Below are 27,707 nucleotides of genomic sequence, written 5' to 3' on the forward strand. Positions count from 1 at the left end.
CCTATATTACCGTACTGTATTGGCCTATATAACCGTACCGTATTGGCCTATATTACCGTACCGTATTGGCCTATATTACCGTACTGTATTGGCCTATATTACCATACTGTATTGGCCTATATAACCGTACCGTATTGGCCTATATTACCGTACTGTATTGGCCTATATTACCGTACTGTATTGGCCTATATTACCATACTGTATTGGCCTATATTACCATACTGTATTGGCCTATATTACCGTACTGTATTGGCCTATATTACCATACTGTATTGGCCTATATTACCGTACTGTATTGGCCTATATTACCGTACTGTATTGGCCTATATTACCATACTGTATTGGCCTATATTACCATACTGTATTGGCCTATATTACCATACTGTATTGGCCTATATTACAGTACTGTATTGGCCTATATTACCATACTGTATTGGCCTATATTACCATACTGTATTGGCCTATATTACCATACTGTATTGGCCTATATTACCGTACTGTATTGGCCTATATTACCATACTGTATTGGCCTATATTACCATACTGTATTGGCCTATATTACCATACTGTATTGGCCTATATTACCATACTGTATTGGCCTATATTACAGTACTGTATTGGCCTATATTACAGTACTGTATTGGCCTATATTACCGTACTGTATTGGCCTATATTACCGTATTGGCCTATATTACAGTATTGGCCTATATTACAGTACTGTATTGGCCTATATTACCGTATTGGCCTATATTACCGTACTGTATTGGCCTATATTACAGTAATGTATTGGCCTATATTACCGTATTGGCCTATATTACCGTATTGGCTTATATTACCGTATTGGCTTATATTACCGTATTGGCTTATATTACCGTATTGGCCTATATTACAGTACTGTATTGGCCTATATTACAGTACTGTATTGGCCTATATTACAGTACTGTATTGGCCTATATTACAGTACTGTATTGGCCTATATTACAGTACTGTATTGGCCTATATTACAGTACTGTATTGGCCTATATTACAGTACTGTATTGGCCTATATTACAGTACTGTATTGGCCTATATTACCGTATTGGCCTATATTACTGTATTGGCCTATATTACCGTACTGTATTGGCCTATATTACCGTATTGGCCTATATTACAGTATTGGCCTATATTACAGTACTGTATTGGCCTATATTACCGTATTGGCCTATATTACCGTACTGTATTGGCCTATATTACAGTAATGTATTGGCCTATATTACCGTATTGGCCTATATTACCGTATTGGCTTATATTACCGTATTGGCTTATATTACCGTATTGGCTTATATTACCGTATTGGCCTATATTACAGTACTGTATTGGCCTATATTACAGTACTGTATTGGCCTATATTACAGTACTGTATTGGCCTATATTACAGTACTGTATTGGCCTATATTACAGTACTGTATTGGCCTATATTACAGTACTGTATTGGCCTATATTACAGTACTGTATTGGCCTATATTACAGTACTGTATTGGCCTATATTACCGTATTGGCCTATATTACCGTATTGGCCTATATTACTGTATTGGCCTATATTACCGTATTGGCCTATATTACCGTACTGTATTGGCCTATATTACCGTATTGGCCTATATTACCGTATTGGCCTATATTACTGTATTGGCCTATATTACCGTACTGTATTGGCCTATATTACCGTATTGGCCTATATTACCGTATTGGCCTATATTACCGTATTGGCCTATATTACCGTATTGGCCTATATTACAGCACTGTATTGGCCTATATTACCGTATTGGCCTATATTACAGTACTGTATTGGCCTATATTACAGCACTGTATTGGCCTATATTACAGCACTGTATTGGCCTATATTACCGTATTGGCCTATATTACAGTACTGTATTGGCCTATATTACCGTATTGGCCTATATTACCGTATTGGCCTATATTACGGTATTACAGTATTGTATTGGACAATATTACAGTATTACAGTATTGTATTGGACGATATTACAGTATTACAGTATTGTATTGGACGATATTACAATATTACAGTATTACAGTATTACAATATTACAGTATTACAGTATTGTATTGGACGATATTACAATATTACAATATTACAGTATTACAATATTACAGTATTACAGTATTGTATTGGACGATATTACAGTATTACAGTACTTTATTGGCCTATATTACGGTATTACAGTATTGTATTGGACGATATTACAGTATTACAGTATTGTATTGGACAATATTACAGTATTACAGTACTTTATTGGACGATATTACAGTATTACAGTATTGTATTGGACAATATTACAGTATTACAGTATTGTATTGGACAGTATTACAGTATTACAGTACTTTATTGGCCTATATTACGGTATTACAGTATTGTATTGGACAATATTACAGTATTACAGTACTTTATTGGACGATATTACGGTATTACAGTATTGTATTGGACGATATTACAGTATTACAGTATTGTATTGGACGATATTACGGTATTACAGTATTGTATTGGACGATATTACAGTATTACAGTATTGTATTGGACGATATTACGGTATTACAGTATTGTATTGGACGATATTACAGTATTACAGTACTTTATTGGCCTATATTACAGTATTACAGTATTGTATTGGACGATATTACAGTATTACAGTATTGTATTGGACGATATTACAGTATTACAGTATTGTATTGGACGATATTACAGTATTACAGTATTGTATTGGACGATATTACAGTATTACAGTATTGTATTGGACGATATTACAGTATTACAGTATTGTATTGGACAATATTACGATATTACAGTACTTTATTGGCCCAGTTTATGGTATTACAGTATTGTATTGGACAATATTACAGTATTACAGTACTTTATTGGACGATATTACGGTATTACAGTATTGTATTGGACAGTATTACAGTATTACAGTACTTTATTGGCCTATATTACGGTATTACAGTATTGTATTGGACAATATTACAGTATTACAGTACTTTATTGGACGATATTACGGTATTACAGTATTGTATTGGACGATATTACAGTATTACAGTATTGTATTGGACGATATTACGGTATTACAGTATTGTATTGGACGATATTACAGTATTACAGTATTGTATTGGACGATATTACGGTATTACAGTATTGTATTGGACGATATTACAGTATTACAGTATTGTATTGGACGATATTACAGTATTACAGTATTGTATTGGACGATATTACAGTATTACAGTATTGTATTGGACGATATTACAGTATTACAGTACTTTATTGGCCTATATTACAGTATTACAGTATTGTATTGGACGATATTACGGTATTACAGTATTGTATTGGACAGTATTACAGTACTACAGTATTGTATTGGACAGTATTACAGTATTACAGTATTACAGTATTGTATTGGACGATATTACAGTATTACAGTATTGTATTGGACGATATTACAGTATTACAGTACTTTATTGGCCTATATTACAGTATTACAGTATTGTATTGGACGATATTACGGTATTACAGTATTGTATTGGACAGTATTACAGTACTACAGTATTGTATTGGACAGTATTACAGTATTACAGTACTGGCTTCAGTGGTGAAAAAATAACTACATTTCATAATTGAGTGAAAGTAAAGATACCTTAAAAGAAAAATGACTCAAGTAAAAAAGTTAGTCACCCAGTAAAATACTAAAAGTAATTGGTTTTAAATATACTTAGTATCAAAAGTAGAAGTAGAAATCATTTAAAATGTTTTATATTAAGCAAACCAGACAAGGCGATTTTCTTGTTTTCTTGTTTTTTTTACGGATGGCCAGGTCACAGTTCAACACTCAGACATAACTTACAAACGAAGCATCTGTGTTTAGTGAGTCTGCCCGATCAGAGGCAGTAGGGATGACCAGGGAGGTTCTCTTGATAAGTATGCAAATTAGACCATTTTCCTGTCCTGCTAAGCATTCAAAATGTAACGAGTATTTTTGCATATCAAGGAAAATGTATGGAGTAAAAAGTACAATATTTTCTTTAGGAATGTAGTGGAGTAAAATTAAAAGTTGTCAAAAATATAAATAGTAAAGTAAAGTACAGATACCCCAAAAAACTACTTACGTAGTACTTTAAAGTATTTTCACTGAAGTACTCTATACCAGTGACTGGCTTATATTATGGTATTACAGTACTGTATTGGGCTGTATTACAGTATTGGCTTAAATTATGTTTTTAGAGTACTGTATTGGGCAGGATAGCCTAGTGGTTAGAGTGTTGGACTAGTAATCGAAAGGTTGCAAGTTCAAATCCCCGACCTGACAAGGTACAAATCTGTCGTTCTGCCCCTGAACAGGCAGTTAACCCACTGTTCATAGGCCGTCATTGAAAATAAGAATTTTTTCTTAACTGTCTTATCTAGTGAAACAAAGGTGCAATTTAATAAAATATTACTGTATTGGTGTCACGTTCCTGACCTGTTTTCCTTTGTTTTGTATTCATTTTAGTTGGTCAGGGCGTGAGTTGGGTGGGTTTGTCTATGTTTTGTATTTCTATGTGGGGTTTTGTGTTCGGCCTGGTATGATTCTCAATTAGAGACAGGTGTGTATTGTTTGTCTCTAATTGAGAGTCATACAAAGGCAGCCAGGGTTTCACTGGTGTTTTGTGGGTGTTTGTTCCTGTGTCCTCACAGGACAGTTGAAGGTTAGTCACGTTTGTTGTTTTGTAGTTTGTAGTGTCTTGTTTGCTGTTTGTTCATTAAAAGATGGCTTATTTCCCTCAATCCGCATCTTGGTCCTATCCATGCTCCTCCTCGTTAAAGGGGGAGAACAACATTGACTGCCTTTACAGAAACACCCACCACAACAGGACCAAGCGGATTGAGGAGAGAGAACAAGAACTAAAGCAATGGAGAGAAGAGGAATGGAGTTGGGAGCAAATTTTCAATGGAGAAGGACCCTGGGCTAAGGTTGGTGTGAATCGCCGCTCTCGGGAGGAGAGGAAGGCAGCCACAGCCCAGGAGCGCAGGTATGAGGGTACGCGGCTAGCACGGAAGCCCGAGAGGCTCACCCAAAAATTTCTTGGGGGGGGGCTAAAGGGGAGTGTGGCGAAGCCGGGTTGGATACCTGAGCCAACTCCCCGGGCTTGCCGTGGAGTAAGAGGGCGTCGTACTGGTCAGACACCGTGTTATGCGGTGAAGCGCACGGTGTCCCCAGTACGCGTGCTTAGCCCAGTGCGGGCTATTCCACCTTGCCGCACTGGGAGGGCTAGGTTGGGCATCGAGCCGGATGCCATGAAGCCGGCCCAACGTATCTGGCCTCCAGTACGTCTCCTCGGGCCGGCGTACATGGCACCAGCCTTACAGGTGGTGTCCCCGGTTCGCCTGCATAGCTCAGTGCGGGCTATTCCACCTCGCCGCACTGGCAGGGCTACGGGGTCCATTCAACCTGGTAAGGTTGGGGAGGCTCGGTGCTCAAGAGCACGTGTCCTCCTTCACGGTCCGGTATATCCGGCGCCACCTTCCCACCCCAGCTCAGTACCACCAGTGCCTACACCACGCACCAGGCTTCCAGTGCATCTCCAGAGCCCTGTTCCTCTTCCACGTACTCTCCCTATGGTGCGTGTCTCCAGCCCGGTGCCTCCAGTTCCGGCACCACGCACCAAGCCTCCTGTGCATCTCCAGAGCCCTGGACGCACTGTTCCTTCTCCCCGCACTCGCCCTGAGGTGCGTGCCCTCAGCCCGGTACCTCCAGTTCCGGTACCACGCACCAGGCCTAGAGTGCGCCACGAGAGTCCAGTGTGCCCTGTTCCTGTTCCCCGCACTCGCCCTGAGGTGCGTGCCCTCAGCCCGGTACCTCCAGTTCCGGTACCACGCACCAGGCCTATAGTGCGTCTCAGCCGGCCAGAGTCTGCCGTCTGCCCAGCGGTGCCTGAACGGCCCGTCTGCCCAGCTCCGTCTGAGCCATCTGTCTGCCCAGCGCCGTCTGAGCCATCTGTCTGCCCAGCGCCGTCTGAGCCATCTGTCTGCCCAGCGCCGTCTGAGCCATCTGTCTGCCCAGCGCCGTCTGAGCCATCTGTCTGCCCAGCGCCGTCTGAGCCATCTGTCTGCCCAGCGCCGTCTGAGCCATCTGTCTGCCCAGCGCCGTCTGAGCCATCTGTCTGCCCAGCGCCGTCTGAGCCATCTGTCTGCCCAGCGCCATCTGAGTCAGCCGTCTGCCACGAGCCATTAGAGCCGCCCGTCTGTCCCGAGCCAGTAGAGCCGTCCGTCAGTCAGGAGCCGCTAGAGCCGTCCGTCAGTCAGGAGCTGCCAGAGACGCCCGCCAGTCAGGAGCTGCCAGAGACGCCCGCCAGTCAGGAGCTGCCAGAGACGCCCGCCAGTCAGGAGCTGCCAGAGACGCCCGCCAGTCAGGAGCTGCCAGAGACGCCCGCCAGTCAGGAGCTGCCAGAGACGCCCGCCAGTCAGGAGCTGCCAGAGACGCCCGCCAGTCAGGAGCTGCCCGACAGTCCGGAGCTGCCGTACAGTCCGGAGCTGCCGTACAGTCCGGAGCTGCCCTACAGTCCGGAGCTGCCGTACAGTCCGGAGCTGCCCTACAGTCCGGAGCTGCCCTACAGTCCGGAGCTGCCCTACAGTCCGGAGCTGCCACTCAGCCCGGACCTGCCGGAGTCCCTCAGCCAGGACCTGCTGGAGTCCCTCAGCCAGGACCTGCTGCCCCTTATCCCGGTGTTGCCCCTTATCCCGGTGTTGCCCCTTGTCCCGGTGCTGCCCCTTGTCCCGGTGCTGCCCCTTGTCCCGGTGCTGCCCCTTGTCCCGGTGCTGCCCCTTGTCCCGGTGCTGCCCCTTGTCCCGGTGCTGCCCCTTGTCCCGGTGCTGCCCCTTGTCCCGGTGCTGCCCCTTGTCCCGGTGCTGCCCCTTGTCCCGGTGCTGCCCCTTGTCCCGGTGCTGCCCCTTGTCCCGGTGCTGCCCCTTGTCCCGGTGCTGCCCCTTATCCCGGTGCTGCCCCTTCATTTAGGTGGGGTTAGTGGGAGGGTGGTCATTGGGAGGGGGATAAAGAAGCGGGGATTGATTATGGTGGGGTGGGGATCTCGTCCACCGCCAGAGCCGCCACCGTGGACAGACGCCCACCCAGACCCTCCCCTAGACTTTGTGCTGGTGCGCCCGGAGTTCGCACCTTAAGGGGGGGGTTCTGTCACGTTCCTGACCTGTTTTCCTTTGTTTTGTATTCATTTTAGTTGGTCAGGGCGTGAGTTGGGTGGGTTTGTCTATGTTTTGTATTTCTATGTGGGGTTTTGTGTTCGGCCTGGTATGATTCTCAATTAGAGACAGGTGTGTATTGTTTGTCTCTAATTGAGAGTCATACAAAGGCAGCCAGGGTTTCACTGGTGTTTTGTGGGTGTTTGTTCCTGTGTCCTCACAGGACAGTTGAAGGTTAGTCACGTTTGTTGTTTTGTAGTTTGTAGTGTCTTGTTTGCTGTTTGTTCATTAAAAGATGGCTTATTTCCCTCAATCCGCATCTTGGTCCTATCCATGCTCCTCCTCGTTAAAGGGGGAGAACAACATTGACTGCCTTTACAATTGGTCTATATATTATTGTATTGCTTACCATTCCACTGCACTGTAGGAGCTAGAAACACAAGCATTCTGCAGTAGGAGCTAGAAACACAAGCATTCCACTGTACTGTAGGAGCTAGAAACACAAGCATTCTGCTGTACTGTAGGAGCTAGAAACACAAGCATTCTGCTGTAGGAGCTAGAAACACAAGCATTCCACTGTACTGTAGGAGCTAGAAACACAAGCATTCCACTGCACTGTAGGAGCTAGAAACACAAGCATTCTGCTGCACTGTAGGAGCTAGAAACACAAGCATTCTGCTGTACTGTAGGAGCTAGAAACACAAGCATTCTACTGCACTGTAGGAGCTAGAAACACAAGCATTCTGCTGCACTGTAGGAGCTAGAAACACAAGCATTCTGCTGCACTGTAGGAGCTAGAAACACAAGCATTCTGCTGTACTGTAGGAGCTAGAAACACAAGCATTCTGCTGCACTGTAGGAGCTAGAAACACAAGCATTCTGCTGCACTGTAGGAGCTAGAAACAGAAGCATTCCGCTGTACTGTAGGAGCTAGAAACACAAGCATTCTGCTGTACTGTAGGAGCTAGAAACACAAGCATTCTGCTGTACTGTAGGGGCTAGAAACACAAGCATTCTGCTGTAGGAGCTAGAAACACAAGCATACTGCTGTAGGAGCTAGAAACACAAGCATTCTGCTGTAGGAGCTAGAAACACAAGCATTCTGCTGTAGGAGCTAGAAACACAAGCATTCTGCTGTAGGAGCTAGAAACACAAGCATTCTACTGTAGGAGCTAGAAACACAAGCGTTCTACTGTAGGAGGATATAAACACAAGCATTGCACTGTACTGTAGGAGCTAGAAACACAAGCATTCCACTGTACTGTAGGAGCTAGAAACACAAGCATTCTGCTGTAGGAGCTAGAAACACAAGCATTCTGCTGTAGGAGCTAGAAACACAAGCATTCTACTGTAGGAGCTAGAAACACAAGCATTCTACTGTAGGAGGATATAAACACAAGCATTGCACTGTACTGTAGGAGCTAGAAACACAAGCATTCCACTGTACTGTAGGAGCTAGAAACACAAGCATTCTGCTGTAGGAGCTAGAAACACAAGCATTCTGCTGTAGGAGCTAGAAACACAAGCATTCTGCTGTACTGTAGGGGCTAGAAACACAAGCATTCTGCTGTACTGTAGGGGCTAGAAACACAAGCATTCTGCTGTACTGTAGGGGCTAGAAACACAAGCATTCTGCTGTAGGAGCAAGAAACACAAGCATTCTACTGTAGGAGCTAGAAACACAAGCATTCTACTGTAGGAGGATATAAACACAAGCATTGCACTGTACTGTAGGAGCTAGAAACACAAGCATTCCACTGTACTGTAGGAGCTAGAAACACAAGCATTCTGCTGTAGGAGCTAGAAACACAAGCATTCTGCTGTAGGAGCTAGAAACACAAGCATTCTGCTGTAGGAGCTAGAAACACAAGCATTCTGCTGTACTGTAGGAGCTAGCAACACAAGCATACTGCTGTAGGAGCTAGAAACACAAGCATTCTGCTGTAGGAGCTAGAAACACAAGCATTCTGCTGTAGGAGCTAGAAACACAAGTATTCTGCTGTAGGAGCTAGAAACACAAGTATTCTGCTGTAGGAGCTAGAAACACAAGCATTCTGCTGTAGGAGCTAGAAACACAAGTATTCTACTGTAGGAGGATATAAACACAAGCATTGCACTGTACTGTAGGAGCTAGAAACACAAGCATTCCACTGTACTGTAGGAGCTAGAAACACAAGCATTCTGCTGTAGGAGCTAGAAACACAAGCATTCTGCTGTAGGAGCTAGAAACACAAGCATTCTGCTGTAGGAGCTAGAAACACAAGCATTCCACTGTACTGTAGGAGCTAGAAACACAAGCATTCTGCTGTAGGAGCTAGAAACACAAGCATTCTGCTGTAGGAGCTAGAAACACAAGCATTCTGCTGTAGGAGCTAGAAACACAAGCATTCCGCTGTAGGAGCTAGAAACACAAGCATTCCACTGTAGGAGCTAGAAACACAAGCATTCCACTGTAAGAGCTAGAAACACAAGCATTCTACTGTAGGAGCTAGAAACACAAGCATTCCACTGTACTGTAGGAGCTAGAAACACAAGCATTCTGCTGTAGGAGCTAGAAACACAAGCATTCTACTGTAAGAGCTAGAAACACAAGCATTCCACTGCACTGTAGGAGCTAGAAACACAAGCATTCCGCTGCACTGTAGGAGCTAGAAACACAAGCATTCTGCTGTACTGTAGGAGCTAGAAACACAAGCATTCTGCTGTAGGAGCTAGAAACACAAGCATTCCACTGTACTGTAGGAGCTAGAAACACAAGCATTCTGCTGTAGGAGCTAGAAACACAAGCATTCTACTGTAGGAGCTAGAAACACAAGCATTCTACTGTAGGAGCTAGAAACACAAGCATTCTGCTGTACTGTAGGGGCTAGAAACACAAGCATTCTGCTGTAGGAGCAAGAAACACAAGCATTCTACTGTAGGAGCTAGAAACACAAGCATTCTACTGTAGGAGGATATAAACACAAGCATTGCACTGTACTGTAGGAGCTAGAAACACAAGCATTCCACTGTACTGTAGGAGCTAGAAACACAAGCATTCTGCTGTAGGAGCTAGAAACACAAGCATTCTGCTGTAGGAGCTAGAAACACAAGCATTCTGCTGTAGGAGCTAGAAACACAAGCATTCTGCTGTACTGTAGGAGCTAGAAACACAAGCATACTGCTGTAGGAGCTAGAAACACAAGCATTCTGCTGTAGGAGCTAGAAACACAAGCATTCTGCTGTAGGAGCTAGAAACACAAGTATTCTGCTGTAGGAGCTAGAAACACAAGTATTCTGCTGTAGGAGCTAGAAACACAAGCATTCTGCTGTAGGAGCTAGAAACACAAGTATTCTACTGTAGGAGGATATAAACACAAGCATTGCACTGTACTGTAGGAGCTAGAAACACAAGCATTCCACTGTACTGTAGGAGCTAGAAACACAAGCATTCTGCTGTAGGAGCTAGAAACACAAGCATTCTGCTGTAGGAGCTAGAAACACAAGCATTCTGCTGTAGGAGCTAGAAACACAAGCATTCCACTGTACTGTAGGAGCTAGAAACACAAGCATTCTGCTGTAGGAGCTAGAAACACAAGCATTCTGCTGTAGGAGCTAGAAACACAAGCATTCTGCTGTAGGAGCTAGAAACACAAGCATTCCACTGTAGGAGCTAGAAACACAAGCATTCCACTGTAAGAGCTAGAAACACAAGCATTCTACTGTAGGAGCTAGAAACACAAGCATTCCACTGTACTGTAGGAGCTAGAAACACAAGCATTCTGCTGTAGGAGCTAGAAACACAAGCATTCTACTGTAAGAGCTAGAAACACAAGCATTCCACTGCACTGTAGGAGCTAGAAACACAAGCATTCCACTGCACTGTAGGAGCTAGAAACACAAGCATTCCGCTGCACTGTAGGAGCTAGAAACACAAGCATTCTGCTGTACTGTAGGAGCTAGAAACACAAGCATTCTGCTGTAGGAGCTAGAAACACAAGCATTCCACTGTACTGTAGGAGCTAGAAACACAAGCATTCTGCTGTAGGAGCTAGAAACACAAGCATTCTACTGTAGGAGCTAGAAACACAAGCATTCTACTGTAGGAGCTAGAAACACAAGCATTCTGCTGTACTGTAGGAGCTAGAAACACAAGCATTCTACTGTAGGAGCTAGAAACACAAGCATTCTGCTGTAGGGGCTAGAAACACAAGCATTCCACTGTACTGTAGGAGCTAGAAACACAAGCATTCCACTGCACTGTAGGAGCTAGAAACACAAGCATTCTGCTGTAGGAGCTAGAAACACAAGCATTCTGCTGTAGGAGCTAGAAACACAAGCATTCCACTGTACTGTAGGAGCTAGAAACACAAGCATTCTGCTGTAGGAGCTAGAAACACAAGCATTCTGCTGTAGGAGCTAGAAACACAAGCATTCTGCTGTAGGAGCTAGAAACACAAGCATTCTACTGTAGGAGCTAGAAACACAAGCATTCTACTGTAGGAGCTAGAAACACAAGCATTCTGCTGTAGGAGCTAGAAACACAAGTATCTGCTGTACTGTAGGAGCTAGAAACACAAGCATTCCACTGTACTGTAGGAGCTAGAAACACAAGCATTCCACTGCACGAGCTAGAAACACAAGCATTCCACTGCACTGTAGGAGCTAGAAACACAAGCATTCCACTGTACTGTAGGAGCTAGAAACACAAGCATTCCACTGCACTGTAGGAGCTAGAAACACAAGCATTCTGCTGTAGGAGCGAGAAACACAAGCATTATGCTTTAGGAGCAAGAAACACAAGCATTCTACTGTAGGAGCTACAAACACAAGCATTCTACTGTAGGAGCTAGAAACACAAGCATTCTGCTGTAGGAGCTAGAAACACAAGCATTCTGCTGTAGGAGCTAGAAACACAAGCATTCCACTGTACTGTAGGAGCTAGAAACACAAGCATTCTGCTGTCCTGTAGGAGCTAGAAACACAAGCATTCCACTGTACTGTAGGAGCTAGAAACACAAGCATTCTGCTGTACTGTAGGAGCTAGAAACACAAGCATTCTGCTGTAGGAGCTAGAAACACAAGCATTCTGCTGTAGGAGCTAGAAACACAAGCATTCTGCTGTAGGAGCTAGAAACACAAGCATTCTGCTGTACTGTAGGAGCTAGAAACACAAGCATTCTGCTGTACTGTAGGAGCTAGAAACACAAGCATTCCACTGCACTGTAGGAGCTAGAAACACAAGCATTCTGCTGTAGGAGCTAGAAACACAAGCATTCTGCTGTAGGAGCTAGAAACACAAGCATTATGCTGTAGGAGCTAGAAACACAAGCATTCTACTGTAGGAGCAACAAACACAAGCATTCTACTGTAGGAGCTAGAAACACAAGCATTCTGCTGTAGGAGCTAGAAACACAAGCATTCTGCTGTAGGAGCTAGAAACACAAGCATTCCACTGTACTGTAGGAGCTAGAAACACAAGCATTCTGCTGTACTGTAGGAGCTAGAAACACAAGCATTCTGCTGTACTGTAGGAGCTAGAAACACAAGCATTCCACTGCACTGTAGGAGCTAGAAACACAAGCATTCCACTGTACTGTAGGAGCTAGAAACACAAGCATTCTGCTGTAGGAGCTAGAAACACAAGCATTCTGCTGTAGGAGCTAGAAACACAAGCATTCTGCTGTAGGAGCTAGAAACACAAGCATTCTGCTGTAGGAGCTAGAAACACAAGCATTCTGCTGTACTGTAGGAGCTAGAAACACAAGCATTCCGCTGTACTGTAGGAGCTAGAAACACAAGCATTCCGCTGTACTGTAGGAGCTAGAAACACAAGCATTCCGCTGCACTGTAGGAGCTAGAAACACAAGCATTCTGCTGTACTGTAGGAGCTAGAAACACAAGTATTCTGCTGTACTGTAGGAGCTAGAAACACAAGCATTCCACTGTACTGTAGGAGCTAGAAACACAAGCATTCTGCTGTACTGTAGGAGCTAGAAACACAAGCATTCCGCTGTACTGTAGGAGCTGGAAACACAAGCATTCCACTGTACTGTAGGAGCTAGAAACACAAGCATTCTACTGTACTGTAGGAGCTAGAAACACAAGCATTCTGCTGTACTGTAGGAGCTAGAAACACAAGCATTCCACTGCACTGTAGGAGCTAGAAACACAAGCATTCCACTGCACTGTAGGAGCTAGAAACACAAGCATTCTGCTGTAGGAGCTAGAAACACAAGCATTCTGCTGTAGGAGCTAGAAACACAAGCATTCTGCTGTAGGAGCTAGAAACACAAGCATTCTGCTGTAGGAGCTAGAAACACAAGCATTCTGCTGTAGGAGCTAGAAACACAAGCATTCTGCTGTAGGAGCTAGAAACACAAGCATTCTGCTGTAGGAGCTAGAAACACAAGCATTCTGCTGTAGGAGCTAGAAACACAAGCATTCTGCTGTAGGAGCTAGAAACACAAGCATTCCACTGTACTGTAGGAGCTAGAAACACAAGCATTCTACTGTACTCTAGGAGCTAGAAACACAAGCATTCTGCTGTACTGTAGGGGCTAGAAACACAAGCATTCTGCTGTAGGAGCTAGAAACACAAGCATTCTGCTGTACTGTAGGAGCTAGAAACACAAGCATTCTGCTGTACTGTAGGAGCTAGAAACACAAGCATTCTGCTGTAGGAGCTAGAAACACAAGCATTCTGCTGTAGTGTAGGAGCTAGAAACACAAGCATTCTGCTGTAGTGTAGGAGCTAGAAACACAAGCATTCTGCTGTAGGAGCTAGAAACACAAGCATTCTGCTGTAGGAGCTAGAAACACAAGCATTCTGCTGTAGGAGCTAGAAACACAAGCATTCTGCTGTAGGAGCTAGAAACACAAGCATTCTGCTGTACTGTAGGAGCTAGAAACACAAGCATTCTGCTGTACTGTAGGAGCTAGAAACAAGCATTCTGCTGTAGGAGCTAGAAACACAAGCATTCTGCTGTAGGAGCTAGAAACACAAGCATTCTGCTGTAGGAGCTAGAAACACAAGCATTCCAGTGTACTGTAGGAGCTAGAAACACAAGCATTCTAGATGCACTATTGTAAAGTGGCTGTTCCACTGGATGTCATAAGGTGAATGCACCAATTTGTAAGTCGCTCTGGATAAGAGCGTCTGCTAAATGACTTAAATGTAAATGTACTGTACAAGCTAGAAACACAAGCATTCTGCTGTAGGAGCTAGAAACACAAGCATTCCAGTGTACTGTAGGAGCTAGAAACACAAGCATTCTGCTGTAGGAGCTAGAAACACAAGCATTCTGCTGTAGGAGCTAGAAACACAAGCATTCCACTGTACTGTAGGAGCTAGAAACACAAGCATTCTACTGTACTGTACAAGCTAGAAACACAAGCATTCTGCTGTAGGAGCTAGAAACACAAGCATTCTGCTGTACTGTAGGAGCTAGAAACACAAGCATTCTGCTGTACTGTAGGAGCTAGAAACACAAGCATTCTGCTGTACTGTAGGGGCTAGAAACACAAGCATTCTGCTGTAGGAGCTAGAAACACAAGCATTCTGCTGTACTGTAGGAGCTAGAAACACAAGCATTCTGCTGTACTGTAGGAGCTAGAAACACAAGCATTCTGCTGTAGGAGCTAGAAACACAAGCATTCTGCTGTAGTGTAGGAGCTAGAAACACAAGCATTCTGCTGTAGTGTAGGAGCTAGAAACACAAGCATTCTGCTGTAGGAGCTAGAAACACAAGCATTCCACTCTAGGAGCTAGAAACACAAGCATTCTGCTGTAGTGTAGGAGCTAGAAACACAAGCATTCTGCTGTAGTGTAGGAGCTAGAAACACAAGCAATCTGCTGTAGTGTAGGAGCTAGAAACACAAGCAATCTGCTGTAGTGTAGGAGCTAGAAACACAAGCATTCTGCTGTAGGAGCTAGAAACACAAGCATTCTGCTGTAGGAGCTAGAAACACAAGCATTCTGCTGTAGGAGCTAGAAACACAAGCATTCTGCTGTAGGAGCTAGAAACACAAGCATTCTGCTGTAGGAGCTAGAAACACAAGCATTCTGCTGTAGGAGCTAGAAACACAAGCATTCTGCTGTAGGAGCTAGAAACACAAGCATTCTGCTGTAGGAGCTAGAAACACAAGCATTCTGCTGTAGGAGCTAGAAACACAAGCATTCTGCTGTAGGAGCTAGAAACACAAGCATTCTGCTGTAGGAGCTAGAAACACAAGCATTCTGCTGTAGGAGCTAGAAACACAAGCATTCTGCTGTAGGAGCTAGAAACACAAGCATTCTGCTGTAGGAGCTAGAAACACAAGCATTCTGCTGTAGGAGCTAGAAACACAAGCATTCTGCTGTAGGAGCTAGAAACACAAGCATTCTGCTGTAGGAGCTAGAAACACAAGCATTCTGCTGTAGGAGCTAGAAACACAAGCATTCTGCTGTAGGAGCTAGAAACACAAGCATTCTGCTGTAGGAGCTAGAAACACAAGCATTCCGCTGTAGGAGCTAGAAACACAAGCATTCCGCTGTAGGAGCTAGAAACACAAGCATTCCGCTGTAGGAGCTAGAAAAACAAGCATTCTGCTGTAGGAGCTAGAAACACAAGCATTCTACTGTACTGTAGGAGCTAGAAACACAAGCATTCTGCTGTAGGAGCTAGAAACACAAGCATTCTGCTGTAGGAGCTAGAAACACAAGCATTCTGCTGTAGGAGCTAGAAACACAAGCATTCTGCTGTAGGAGCTAGAAACACAAGCATTCTACTGTAGGAGCTAGAAACACAAGCATTCTGCTGTAGGAGCTAGAAACACAAGCATTCTGCTGTAGGAGCTAGAAACACAAGCATTCTACTGTACTGTAGGAGCTAGAAACACAAGCATTCCACTGTACTGTAGGAGCTAGAAACACAAGCATTCTACTGTAGGAGCTAGAAACACAAGCATTCTGCTGTAGGAGCTAGAAACACAAGCATTCTGCTGTAGGAGCTAGAAACACAAGCATTCTGCTGTAGGAGCTAGAAACACAAGCATTCTGCTGTAGGAGCTAGAAACACAAGCATTCTGCTGTAGGAGCTAGAAACACAAGCATTCTACTGTACTGTAGGAGCTAGAAACACAAGCATTCTGCTGTACTGTAGGAGCTAGAAACACAAGCATTCTGCTGTAGGAGCTAGAAACACAAGCATTCTGCTGTAGGAGCTAGAAACACAAGCATTCTGCTGTAGGAGCTAGAAACACAAGCATTCTACTGTACTGTAGGAGCTAGAAATACAAGCATTCTGCTGTAGGAGCTAGAAACACAAGCATTCTGCTGTACTGTAGGAGCTAGAAACACAAGCATTCTGCTGTACTGTAGGAGCTAGAAACACAAGCATTCTACTGTACTCTAGGAGCTAGAAACACAAGCATTCTACTGTACTGTAGGAGCTAGAAACACAAGCATTCTGCTGTAGGAGCTAGAAACACAAGCATTCTGCTGTAGGAGCTAGAAACACAAGCATTCTGCTGTACTGTAGGAGCTAGAAACACAAGCATTCTACTGTACTGTAGGAGCTAGAAACACAAGCATTCTGCTGTAGGAGCTAGAAACACAAGCATTCTGCTGTAGGAGCTAGAAACACAAGCATTCTACTGTACTGTAGGAGCTAGAAACACAAGCATTCTGCTGTACTGTAGGAGCTAGAAACACAAGCATTCTGCTGTAGGAGCTAGAAACACAAGCATTCTGCTGTACTGTAGGAGCTAGAAACACAAGCATTCTGCTGTACTGTAGGAGCTAGAAACACAAGCATTCTACTGTACTGTAGGAGCTAGAAACACAAGCATTCTACTGTACTGTAGGAGCTAGAAACACAAGCATTCTGCTGTAGGAGCTAGAAACACAAGCATTCTGCTGTAGGAGCTAGAAACACAAGCATTCTGCTGTACTGTAGGAGCTAGAAACACAAGCATTCCGCTGTACTGTAGGAGCTAGAAACACAAGCATTCCGCTGTACTGTAGGAGCTAGAAACACAAGCATTCCACTGCACTGTAGGAGCTAGAAACACAAGCATTCTGCTGTAGGAGCTAGAAACACAAGCATTCTGCTGTAGGAGCTAGAAACACAAGCATTCTGCTGTAGGAGCTAGAAACACAAGCATTCTGCTGTACTGTAGGAGCTAGAAACACAAGCATTCTGCTGTAGGAGCTAGAAACACAAGCATTCTGCTGTACTGTAGGAGCTAGAAACACAAGCATTCTGCTGTAGGAGCTAGAAACACAAGCATTCTGCTGTACTGTAGGAGCTAGAAACACAAGCATTCTGCTGTACTGTAGGAGCTAGAAACACAAGCATTCTACTGTACTCTAGGAGCTAGAAACACAAGCATTCTACTGTACTGTAGGAGCTAGAAACACAAGCATTCTGCTGTAGGAGCTAGAAACACAAGCATTCTGCTGTAGGAGCTAGAAACACAAGCATTCTGCTGTACTGTAGGAGCTAGAAACACAAGCATTCTACTGTACTGTAGGAGCTAGAAACACAAGCATTCTGCTGTAGGAGCTAGAAACACAAGCATTCTGCTGTAGGAGCTAGAAACACAAGCATTCTACTGTACTGTAGGAGCTAGAAACACAAGCATTCTGCTGTACTGTAGGAGCTAGAAACACAAGCATTCTGCTGTAGGAGCTAGAAACACAAGCATTCTGCTGTACTGTAGGAGCTAGAAACACAAGCATTCTGCTGTACTGTAGGAGCTAGAAACACAAGCATTCTACTGTACTGTAGGAGCTAGAAACACAAGCATTCTACTGTACTGTAGGAGCTAGAAACACAAGCATTCTGCTGTAGGAGCTAGAAACACAAGCATTCTGCTGTAGGAGCTAGAAACACAAGCATTCTGCTGTACTGTAGGAGCTAGAAACACAAGCATTCTACTGTACTGTAGGAGCTAGAAACACAAGCATTCTGCTGTACTGTAGGAGCTAGAAACACAAGCATTCTGCTGTACTGTAGGAGCTAGAAACACAAGCATTCTGCTGTACTGTAGGGGCTAGAAACACAAGCATTCTGCTGTAGGAGCTAGAAACACAAGCATTCTGCTGTACTGTAGGAGCTAGAAACACAAGCATTCTGCTGTACTGTAGGAGCTAGAAACACAAGCATTCTGCTGTAGGAGCTAGAAACACAAGCATTCTGCTGTAGTGTAGGAGCTAGAAACACAAGCATTCTGCTGTAGTGTAGGAGCTAGAAACACAAGCATTCTGCTGTAGGAGCTAGAAACACAAGCATTCCACTCTAGGAGCTAGAAACACAAGCATTCTGCTGTAGTGTAGGAGCTAGAAACACAAGCATTCTGCTGTAGTGTAGGAGCTAGAAACACAAGCAATCTGCTGTAGTGTAGGAGCTAGAAACACAAGCAATCTGCTGTAGTGTAGGAGCTAGAAACACAAGCATTCTGCTGTAGGAGCTAGAAACACAAGCATTCTGCTGTAGGAGCTAGAAACACAAGCATTCTGCTGTAGGAGCTAGAAACACAAGCATTCTGCTGTAGGAGCTAGAAACACAAGCATTCTGCTGTAGGAGCTAGAAACACAAGCATTCTGCTGTAGGAGCTAGAAACACAAGCATTCTGCTGTAGGAGCTAGAAACACAAGCATTCTGCTGTAGGAGCTAGAAACACAAGCATTCTGCTGTAGGAGCTAGAAACACAAGCATTCTGCTGTAGGAGCTAGAAACACAAGCATTCTGCTGTAGGAGCTAGAAACACAAGCATTCTGCTGTAGGAGCTAGAAACACAAGCATTCTGCTGTAGGAGCTAGAAACACAAGCATTCTGCTGTAGGAGCTAGAAACACAAGCATTCTGCTGTAGGAGCTAGAAACACAAGCATTCTGCTGTAGGAGCTAGAAACACAAGCATTCTGCTGTAGGAGCTAGAAACACAAGCATTCTGCTGTAGGAGCTAGAAACACAAGCATTCCGCTGTAGGAGCTAGAAACACAAGCATTCCGCTGTAGGAGCTAGAAACACAAGCATTCCGCTGTAGGAGCTAGAAACACAAGCATTCTGCTGTAGGAGCTAGAAACACAAGCATTCTGCTGTAGGAGCTAGAAACACAAGCATTCTGCTGTAGGAGCTAGAAACACAAGCATTCTACTGTACTGTAGGAGCTAGAAACACAAGCATTCTGCTGTACTGTAGGAGCTAGAAACACAAGCATTCTGCTGTAGGAGCTAGAAACACAAGCATTCTGCTGTAGGAGCTAGAAACACAAGCATTCTGCTGTAGGAGCTAGAAACACAAGCATTCTACTGTACTGTAGGAGCTAGAAATACAAGCATTCTGCTGTAGGAGCTAGAAACACAAGCATTCTGCTGTACTGTAGGAGCTAGAAACACAAGCATTCTGCTGTACTGTAGGAGCTAGAAACACAAGCATTCTACTGTACTCTAGGAGCTAGAAACACAAGCATTCTACTGTACTGTAGGAGCTAGAAACACAAGCATTCTGCTGTAGGAGCTAGAAACACAAGCATTCTGCTGTAGGAGCTAGAAACACAAGCATTCTGCTGTACTGTAGGAGCTAGAAACACAAGCATTCTACTGTACTGTAGGAGCTAGAAACACAAGCATTCTGCTGTAGGAGCTAGAAACACAAGCATTCTGCTGTAGGAGCTAGAAACACAAGCATTCTACTGTACTGTAGGAGCTAGAAACACAAGCATTCTGCTGTACTGTAGGAGCTAGAAACACAAGCATTCTGCTGTAGGAGCTAGAAACACAAGCATTCTGCTGTACTGTAGGAGCTAGAAACACAAGCATTCTGCTGTACTGTAGGAGCTAGAAACACAAGCATTCTACTGTACTGTAGGAGCTAGAAACACAAGCATTCTACTGTACTGTAGGAGCTAGAAACACAAGCATTCTGCTGTAGGAGCTAGAAACACAAGCATTCTGCTGTAGGAGCTAGAAACACAAGCATTCTGCTGTACTGTAGGAGCTAGAAACACAAGCATTCCGCTGTACTGTAGGAGCTAGAAACACAAGCATTCCGCTGTACTGTAGGAGCTAGAAACACAAGCATTCCACTGCACTGTAGGAGCTAGAAACACAAGCATTCTGCTGTAGGAGCTAGAAACACAAGCATTCTGCTGTAGGAGCTAGAAACACAAGCATTCTGCTGTAGGAGCTAGAAACACAAGCATTCTGCTGTACTGTAGGAGCTAGAAACACAAGCATTCTGCTGTAGGAGCTAGAAACACAAGCATTCTGCTGTACTGTAGGAGCTAGAAACACAAGCATTCTGCTGTACTGTAGGAGCTAGAAACACAAGCATTCTACTGTACTCTAGGAGCTAGAAACACAAGCATTCTACTGTACTGTAGGAGCTAGAAACACAAGCATTCTGCTGTAGGAGCTAGAAACACAAGCATTCTGCTGTAGGAGCTAGAAACACAAGCATTCTGCTGTAGGAGCTAGAAACACAAGCATTCTGCTGTACTGTAGGAGCTAGAAACACAAGCATTCCGCTGTACTGTAGGAGCTAGAAACACAAGCATTCCGCTGTACTGTAGGAGCTAGAAACACAAGCATTCCACTGCACTGTAGGAGCTAGAAACACAAGCATTCTGCTGTAGGAGCTAGAAACACAAGCATTCTGCTGTAGGAGCTAGAAACACAAGCATTCTGCTGTAGGAGCTAGAAACACAAGCATTCTGCTGTACTGTAGGAGCTAGAAACACAAGCATTCTGCTGTAGGAGCTAGAAACACAAGCATTCTGCTGTACTGTAGGAGCTAGAAACACAAGCATTCTGCTGTACTGTAGGAGCTAGAAACACAAGCATTCTACTGTACTCTAGGAGCTAGAAACACAAGCATTCTACTGTACTGTAGGAGCTAGAAACACAAGCATTCTGCTGTAGGAGCTAGAAACACAAGCATTCTGCTGTAGGAGCTAGAAACACAAGCATTCTGCTGTACTGTAGGAGCTAGAAACACAAGCATTTTACTGTACTGTAGGAGCTAGAAACACAAGCATTCTGCTGTAGGAGCTAGAAACACAAGCATTCTGCTGTAGGAGCTAGAAACACAAGCATTCTACTGTACTGTAGGAGCTAGAAACACAAGCATTCTGCTGTACTGTAGGAGCTAGAAACACAAGCATTCTGCTGTAGGAGCTAGAAACACAAGCATTCTGCTGTACTGTAGGAGCTAGAAACACAAGCATTCTGCTGTACTGTAGGAGCTAGAAACACAAGCATTCTACTGTACTGTAGGAGCTAGAAACACAAGCATTCTACTGTACTGTAGGAGCTAGAAACACAAGCATTCTGCTGTAGGAGCTAGAAACACAAGCATTCTGCTGTAGGAGCTAGAAACACAAGCATTCTGCTGTACTGTAGGAGCTAGAAACACAAGCATTCTACTGTACTGTAGGAGCTAGAAACACAAGCATTCTGCTGTACTGTAGGAGCTAGAAACACAAGCATTCTGCTGTACTGTAGGAGCTAGAAACACAAGCATTCTGCTGTACTGTAGGAGCTAGAAACACAACTATTCCGTCACACCTGTTGTAACATCTGCTAATCTGTGTATGTGACCAATAAACGTACATTCAGTACATCTCTGATCTTGTCAATATCCGATTTTCCTTTTTACTTACTTTGAATCATAATAATCCATAACCATAATAATACATTACAGTATATACTGTATCATACTTTAAATGTTTATACTTTACAAACTTACATTTATGTAAATCTGTAGTAGCCAGCAAAAAAAAATCTATATGTTTACCAAATGGTTTAATGATTATCAATGAAGAGCCGTAACGGGAAAATGTATTTTAACAAATGAGAAGAGAATCACATCAAAAGTAATGTGAGCGTTGCACTGTGAAAAGCAATGACTTTATATGACCACGTATTGCAATGTGAAACATGTATTTCTAGAAGAAACGCTGATTAATAAGGATCATCCTTATCCTGCTCACCAAGCCACAAAATAGAACAATCTGCTGCGAACTTCTCAACCAAAGGTTTTCACTTCTGACAAGTAAAGACAGTGGAAAGGTAATACGTAGTGATGTCTGAAATGCTGTCGGTCAACATAAAGCATTACGGCGCTAACTGCTCAACCCATTCAAACAACATGAAGACAACATTGTCAACGAGGAAAAGGGAAGCCATACGAATGTCTGAAATATGTTAACATTATGCAACATCCACAGTCAATCAATGGTCAAATGTAAGTATATGGACTTATACTACTTACCATGTTGACCTCAGACACCATGGCGATGTTTGCCACATCTAAACTCATGCCAACAGAAACCGGTGCGCCTGAGAAATGGGACCAATAATCAAATGACCATTAACATGACAAATAACGTATATTATTACATTCATTATAGTAATATTATAGGGCAATAATTTGCACCATCATCAACGCGCAATTATTTTTTTTAGATGTACCTCCAAAGTCTGGTCGAAGGCGGATATCATAGCCCTTTAACAGTCTGTCCACCGTCTCCTTTACGAAAGACATATTCCCGGGTTCGTTGGCGCTGAAATACAAGAAAGAGATATTTAAACTAACTTTTTCCAATACGACGGGACCCATCCCTTCTTTACGACCAGTCTCTTCTCCAACACTCACCTCTGCGCACAGCTCATCAACGCCACTATGAGCGGCACAGATAGAATGTCAAATACCCCTCTTCTCTGGAACCCACACATTTCTTGTGATCTCTCCGACATGGGATCACGCGTCTAGACTCTAAACCGGTGTTTAACGTTTTTTTTCCAGCGTAAAAAATAAATAAATTCGTTATAAAACCACGTATCTATGGGTATATTTCAACAGCAGCTCTCTGATATTAACCCGACATGGTTAGCTCCCGAGATCTTTGATCAGTTCAAATGTTTCACATCAGTCGGAAATCTCTCAGTTTCTGTTGGAATCGGAAGATGTTATTGCACCGCGCATTAGGTGAACACCAAACATTTTGCCTAAACCGTTACCAGTACCGGCGGCGAGACCCGTCGTGGTCTGAACTCATCCAAACCTCCATTATCCAAGCCATGGCACGCATTGGTTTATAGACCATCACATCCACAGCAATGTAGAAATCCGGATGTCACTTCTGGGGTTTTTGAATTAGAGACCAATTCATTCCAAGTGCGTAAAACTCATCTAGCGTAAATTATCCATGTTGTCACCAGGTGTTTGCCATTCTCACGCCAGGTTTTCCTCTCCCTTAGATGAGACTCACCGCCACCACTGGTTCATACCACCTTGTCCGGAGTCTGAAGAAACTGTCTCTCTGTATGATAGAGGAGCTAAATGGACCAGGTTACGTGATACTACAGTTTGCGAGCTCGTTGGAGCGTGTTGCTGATTGGTAGAACAGCAGAATTCATATTGACTCGGGGGCCAGCCAGCAACAATTCACTAAACGGAAATATATCTATTATCTACTTGGGTAAAACATTTAATGTATATGCCCAGACATCATTAGCTTAATATTCCACAAGGTAATGTGGTGATTTTATGCGGCTCAGTCGGTAGAGTAGGGCGCGTAAAACAGTAAGTGTTATGGGTTCGATTCCCTCTAGGTTCACCTGTAGGACGCTTTGGATAAAACTGTCTGCTACATAGTGTATATTACTATTTGTAAACTGGGTGGCTCAAGCCCTGAATGCTGATTGGTTGAAGCCGTGGTATATCAGACCATATACCATAGGTATGACAATATATTTATTTTTTTACTGTTCTAGTTACGTTGGTAACCAGTTTATAATAGCAATAAGGCACCTCTGGGGTTTGTGATGTATGACCAATATACCACGGCTAAGGGCTGTATCCAGGCACTCCGTGTTGCTTCGTACTTAAGAACGGCCCTTAGCCGTGGTATATTGGCCATGTACCACACCCCCCTCGGGCCTTATTGCATAATTATTAAGTGTAAGGTTTTGCATCTTATTGGCAATATTTAGCCTATGGTTGATTGTCTTCCAGCAAACTAGTTAAAGATGTACTATTCAAAATCACTCCTTCATTTCCTGGTTGTTAAAATTCTAATAGTTTGACAAATTTCAGTTTTGTGACAAAACAAGCAAGTACAGTGTAGAGAAACATTGCACTAAACTTCGTTGAAATATATTTTCCATAACCAGAATTAGGACACCGAAAGCATAGGATACACAAACAAAACGTAAAAACGGGAAGCATAGAAAAAGTGTGCAATTTCGGCGTTTTCTAGTTCCGACTAGCATGTGAACGCGGCGCAGTACGCGGCTCAAACTCGGGACCTCCGGTTTGCTAACACACGTCCTCCTTGACAACATTCCAACGGGTTGAGTCACCCAATAGGTACCAATTGGTGGCTCCATCCGTAACATTTCAAGCTAGCTGTGGAGTAAATGTATGGTTCATTACAGCGTGTTGCCGTTTTACAGAGTTTTTACACAGGTTGACTGCAAGTGTTACTCACGTTTCTCCTATGAATTATACTGTATTTCTAAATCTGTACCAAGTTATATTGTGTTGTGTGTTAACCTTAGATCAGATCTGTTGTGTGTGTTAACATAGTTCAGTTCTGTGTTATGTGTGTTAACATAGATCAGTTCTGTGTTATGTGTGTTAACATAGATCAGTTCTGTGTTATGTGTGTTAACCTAGATCAGATCTGTTGTGTGTGTTAACCTAGATCAGTTCTGTGTTATGTGTGTTAACCTTAGATCAGATCTGTTGTGTGTGTTAACCTAGATCAGTTCTGTGTTATGTGTGTTAACCTTAGATCAGATCTGTTGTGTGTGTTAACCTAGATCAGTTCTGTGTTATGTGTGTTAACCTTAGATCAGATCTGTTGTGTGTGTTAACCTAGATCAGTTCTGTGTTATGTGTGTTAACCTTAGATCAGATCTGTTGTGTGTGTTAACCTAGATCAGCTCTGTCAGCTCAGTGAAGAACTGCTCTTGTAACAGTATAACTTTACTTTGCCCCATCGCCCCGACACGGGCGCGAACCAGGGACCCTCTGCACACATCAACAACTGACACCCACGAAGAGTCGTTACCCATCGCTCCACAAAAGCCGCGGCCCTTGCAGAGCAAGGGGCAACACTCATCTAGGTTTCAGAGCAAGTGACGTAACTGATTGAAACGCTACTAGCGCGTACCACCGCTAACTAGCTAGCCATTTCACATCCGTTACACTCTCTTGCCCTTGACTCTGTGTGTAATAGATGAGTCCATTGTGACAGGAAGTATCCTATCATTCAACGAGGTAGTAGTATATCATTCAACGAAGTAGTATCCTATCATTCAACGAGGTAGTAGATATCATTCAACGAGGTAGTAGTATATCATTCACGAGGTAGTAGTATATCATTCAACGAGGTAGTAGTATATCATTCAACGAGGTAGTAGCCTATCATTCAACGAGGTAGTAGTATATCATTCAACGAGGTAGTAGCCTATCATTCAACGAGGTAGTAGTATATCATTCAACGAGGTAGTAACCTATCATTCAACGAGGTAGTAGTATATCATTGACGAGGTAGTAGCCTATCAATCACAAGGCAGTAGCCTATCATTCAACGAGGTAGTATCCTATCATTCAATGAGGTAGTAGTATATCATTGACGAGGTAGTAGCCTATCATTCAACGAGGTAGTAATATATCATTGACGAGGTAGTAGCCTATCATTCAATGAGGTAGTAGTATATCATTCAACGAGGTAGTATCCTATCATTCAATGAGGTAGTAGTATATCATTCAACGAGGTAGTAGCCTATCATTCAATGAGGTAGTAGTATATCATTCAACGAGGTAGTATCCTATCATTCAACGAGGTGGTAGTATATCATTCAACGAGGTAGTAGTATATCATTCAACGAGGTAGTATCCTATCATTCAACGAGGTAGTAGTATATCATTGACGAGGTAGTAGTATATCATTGACGAGGTAGTAGCCTATCATTCAACGAGGTAGTAATATATCATTGACGAGGTAGTAGCCTATCATTCAACGAGGTAGTAGCCTATCATTCAACGAGGTAGTATCCTATCATTCAATGAGGTAGTAGTATATCATTCACGAGGTAGTAGTATATCATTCAACGAGGTAGTATCCTATCATTCAACGAGGTAGTAGCCTATCATTCAACGAGGTAGTAGTATATCATTCATGAGGTAGTAGTATATCATTCAACGAGGTAGTATCCTATCATTCACAAGGTAGTAGTATATCATTCAACAAGGTAGTAGTATATCATTCATGAGGTAGTATCCTATCATTCAACGAGGTAGTATCCTATCATTCAACGAGGCAGTAGTATATCATTCAACAAGGTAGTATCCTATCATTCAACGAGGTAGTAGTATATCATTCAACGAGGTAGTATCCTATCATTCAACGAGGTAGTAGTATATCATTCAACGAGGTAGTATCCTATCATTCAACGAGGTAGTATCCTATCATTCAACGAGGTAGTAGTATATCATTCAACGAGGTAGTAGTATATCATTCAACAAGGTAGTATCCTATCATTCAACGAGGTAGTAGTATATCATTCAACGAGGTAGTATCCTATCATTCAACGAGGTAGTATCCTATCATTCAACGAGGTAGTAGTATATCATTCAACGAGGTAGTAGCCTATCATTCAACGAGGTAGTATCCTAATGTGTGTCCCAAATGGCACCATATTCCCTATAGTGCACTACTTTAAACCAGAGGCCTATGGGCCGTGGTAAAAAGTGCACTGAATAGGGTGCCATTTTGGACAAAGCCCGGACGTCAACGTGCAGACAGGGGACACTGTGAGAGATAGGGAGCCATCGTATTGATTCTGAGCACTAATGGGGGGTCTGGCAGCATCACATTACAAAGAGACAGTAAGACAGACAGACATCACAGTATGTAGCAGTGTATAGTCCAATATGTTACCAGTCCTCCACACTACTATGTAGCAGTGTATAGTCCAATATGTTACCAGTCCTCCACCAGTCCTCCACACTACTATGTAGCAGTGTATAGTCCAATATATTACCAGTCCTCCACCAGTCCTCCACACTACTATGTAGCAGTGTATAGTCCAATATATTACCAGTCCTCCATACTACTATGTAGCAGTGTATAGTCCAATATGTTACCAGTCCTCCACACTACTATGTAGCAGTGTATAGTCCAATATGTTACCAGTCCTCCACACTACTATGTAGCAGTGTATAGTCCAATATGTTACCAGTCCTCCACACTACTATGTAGCAGTGTATAGTCCAATATGTTACCAGTCCTCCACACTACTATGTAGCAGTGTATAGTCCAATATGTTACCAGTCCTCCATACTACTATGTAGCAGTGTATAGTCCAATATGTTACCAGTCCTCCACACTACTATGTAGCAGTGTATAGTCCAATATATTACCAGTCCTCCACACTACTATGTAGCAGTGTATAGTCCAATATGTTACCAGTCCTCCACACTACTATGTAGCAGTGTATAGTCCAATATA

The 27,707-nt window shown here is 43.3% G+C and overlaps 1 protein-coding gene across 1 annotated transcript in view; it reads right to left on the reverse strand.

Moving 5' to 3' along the window:
- The window catches only part of LOC129867602 (gamma-aminobutyric acid receptor subunit beta-3-like), a 92,254-nt gene extending 68,778 nt beyond the window's left edge, over window positions 1–23,476 (reverse strand). Inside the window, exons 1-3 of the mRNA XM_055941108.1 lie at window positions 22,841–23,476; window positions 22,657–22,748; window positions 22,457–22,524 (exon numbers count right to left, since the gene is read on the reverse strand). Of these exons, the coding sequence (XP_055797083.1) occupies window positions 22,457–22,524; window positions 22,657–22,748; window positions 22,841–22,941 (261 nt within the window). The 5' untranslated portion in view covers window positions 22,942–23,476. The remainder of the gene's footprint in view (window positions 1–22,456; window positions 22,525–22,656; window positions 22,749–22,840) is intronic.
- Between the last annotated feature and the right edge of the window lie 4,231 nt (window positions 23,477–27,707).

The sequence above is a fragment of the Salvelinus fontinalis genome, chromosome 12 (genome assembly GCF_029448725.1).
Source record: "Salvelinus fontinalis isolate EN_2023a chromosome 12, ASM2944872v1, whole genome shotgun sequence".
NCBI lineage: Eukaryota > Metazoa > Chordata > Actinopteri > Salmoniformes > Salmonidae > Salvelinus > Salvelinus fontinalis.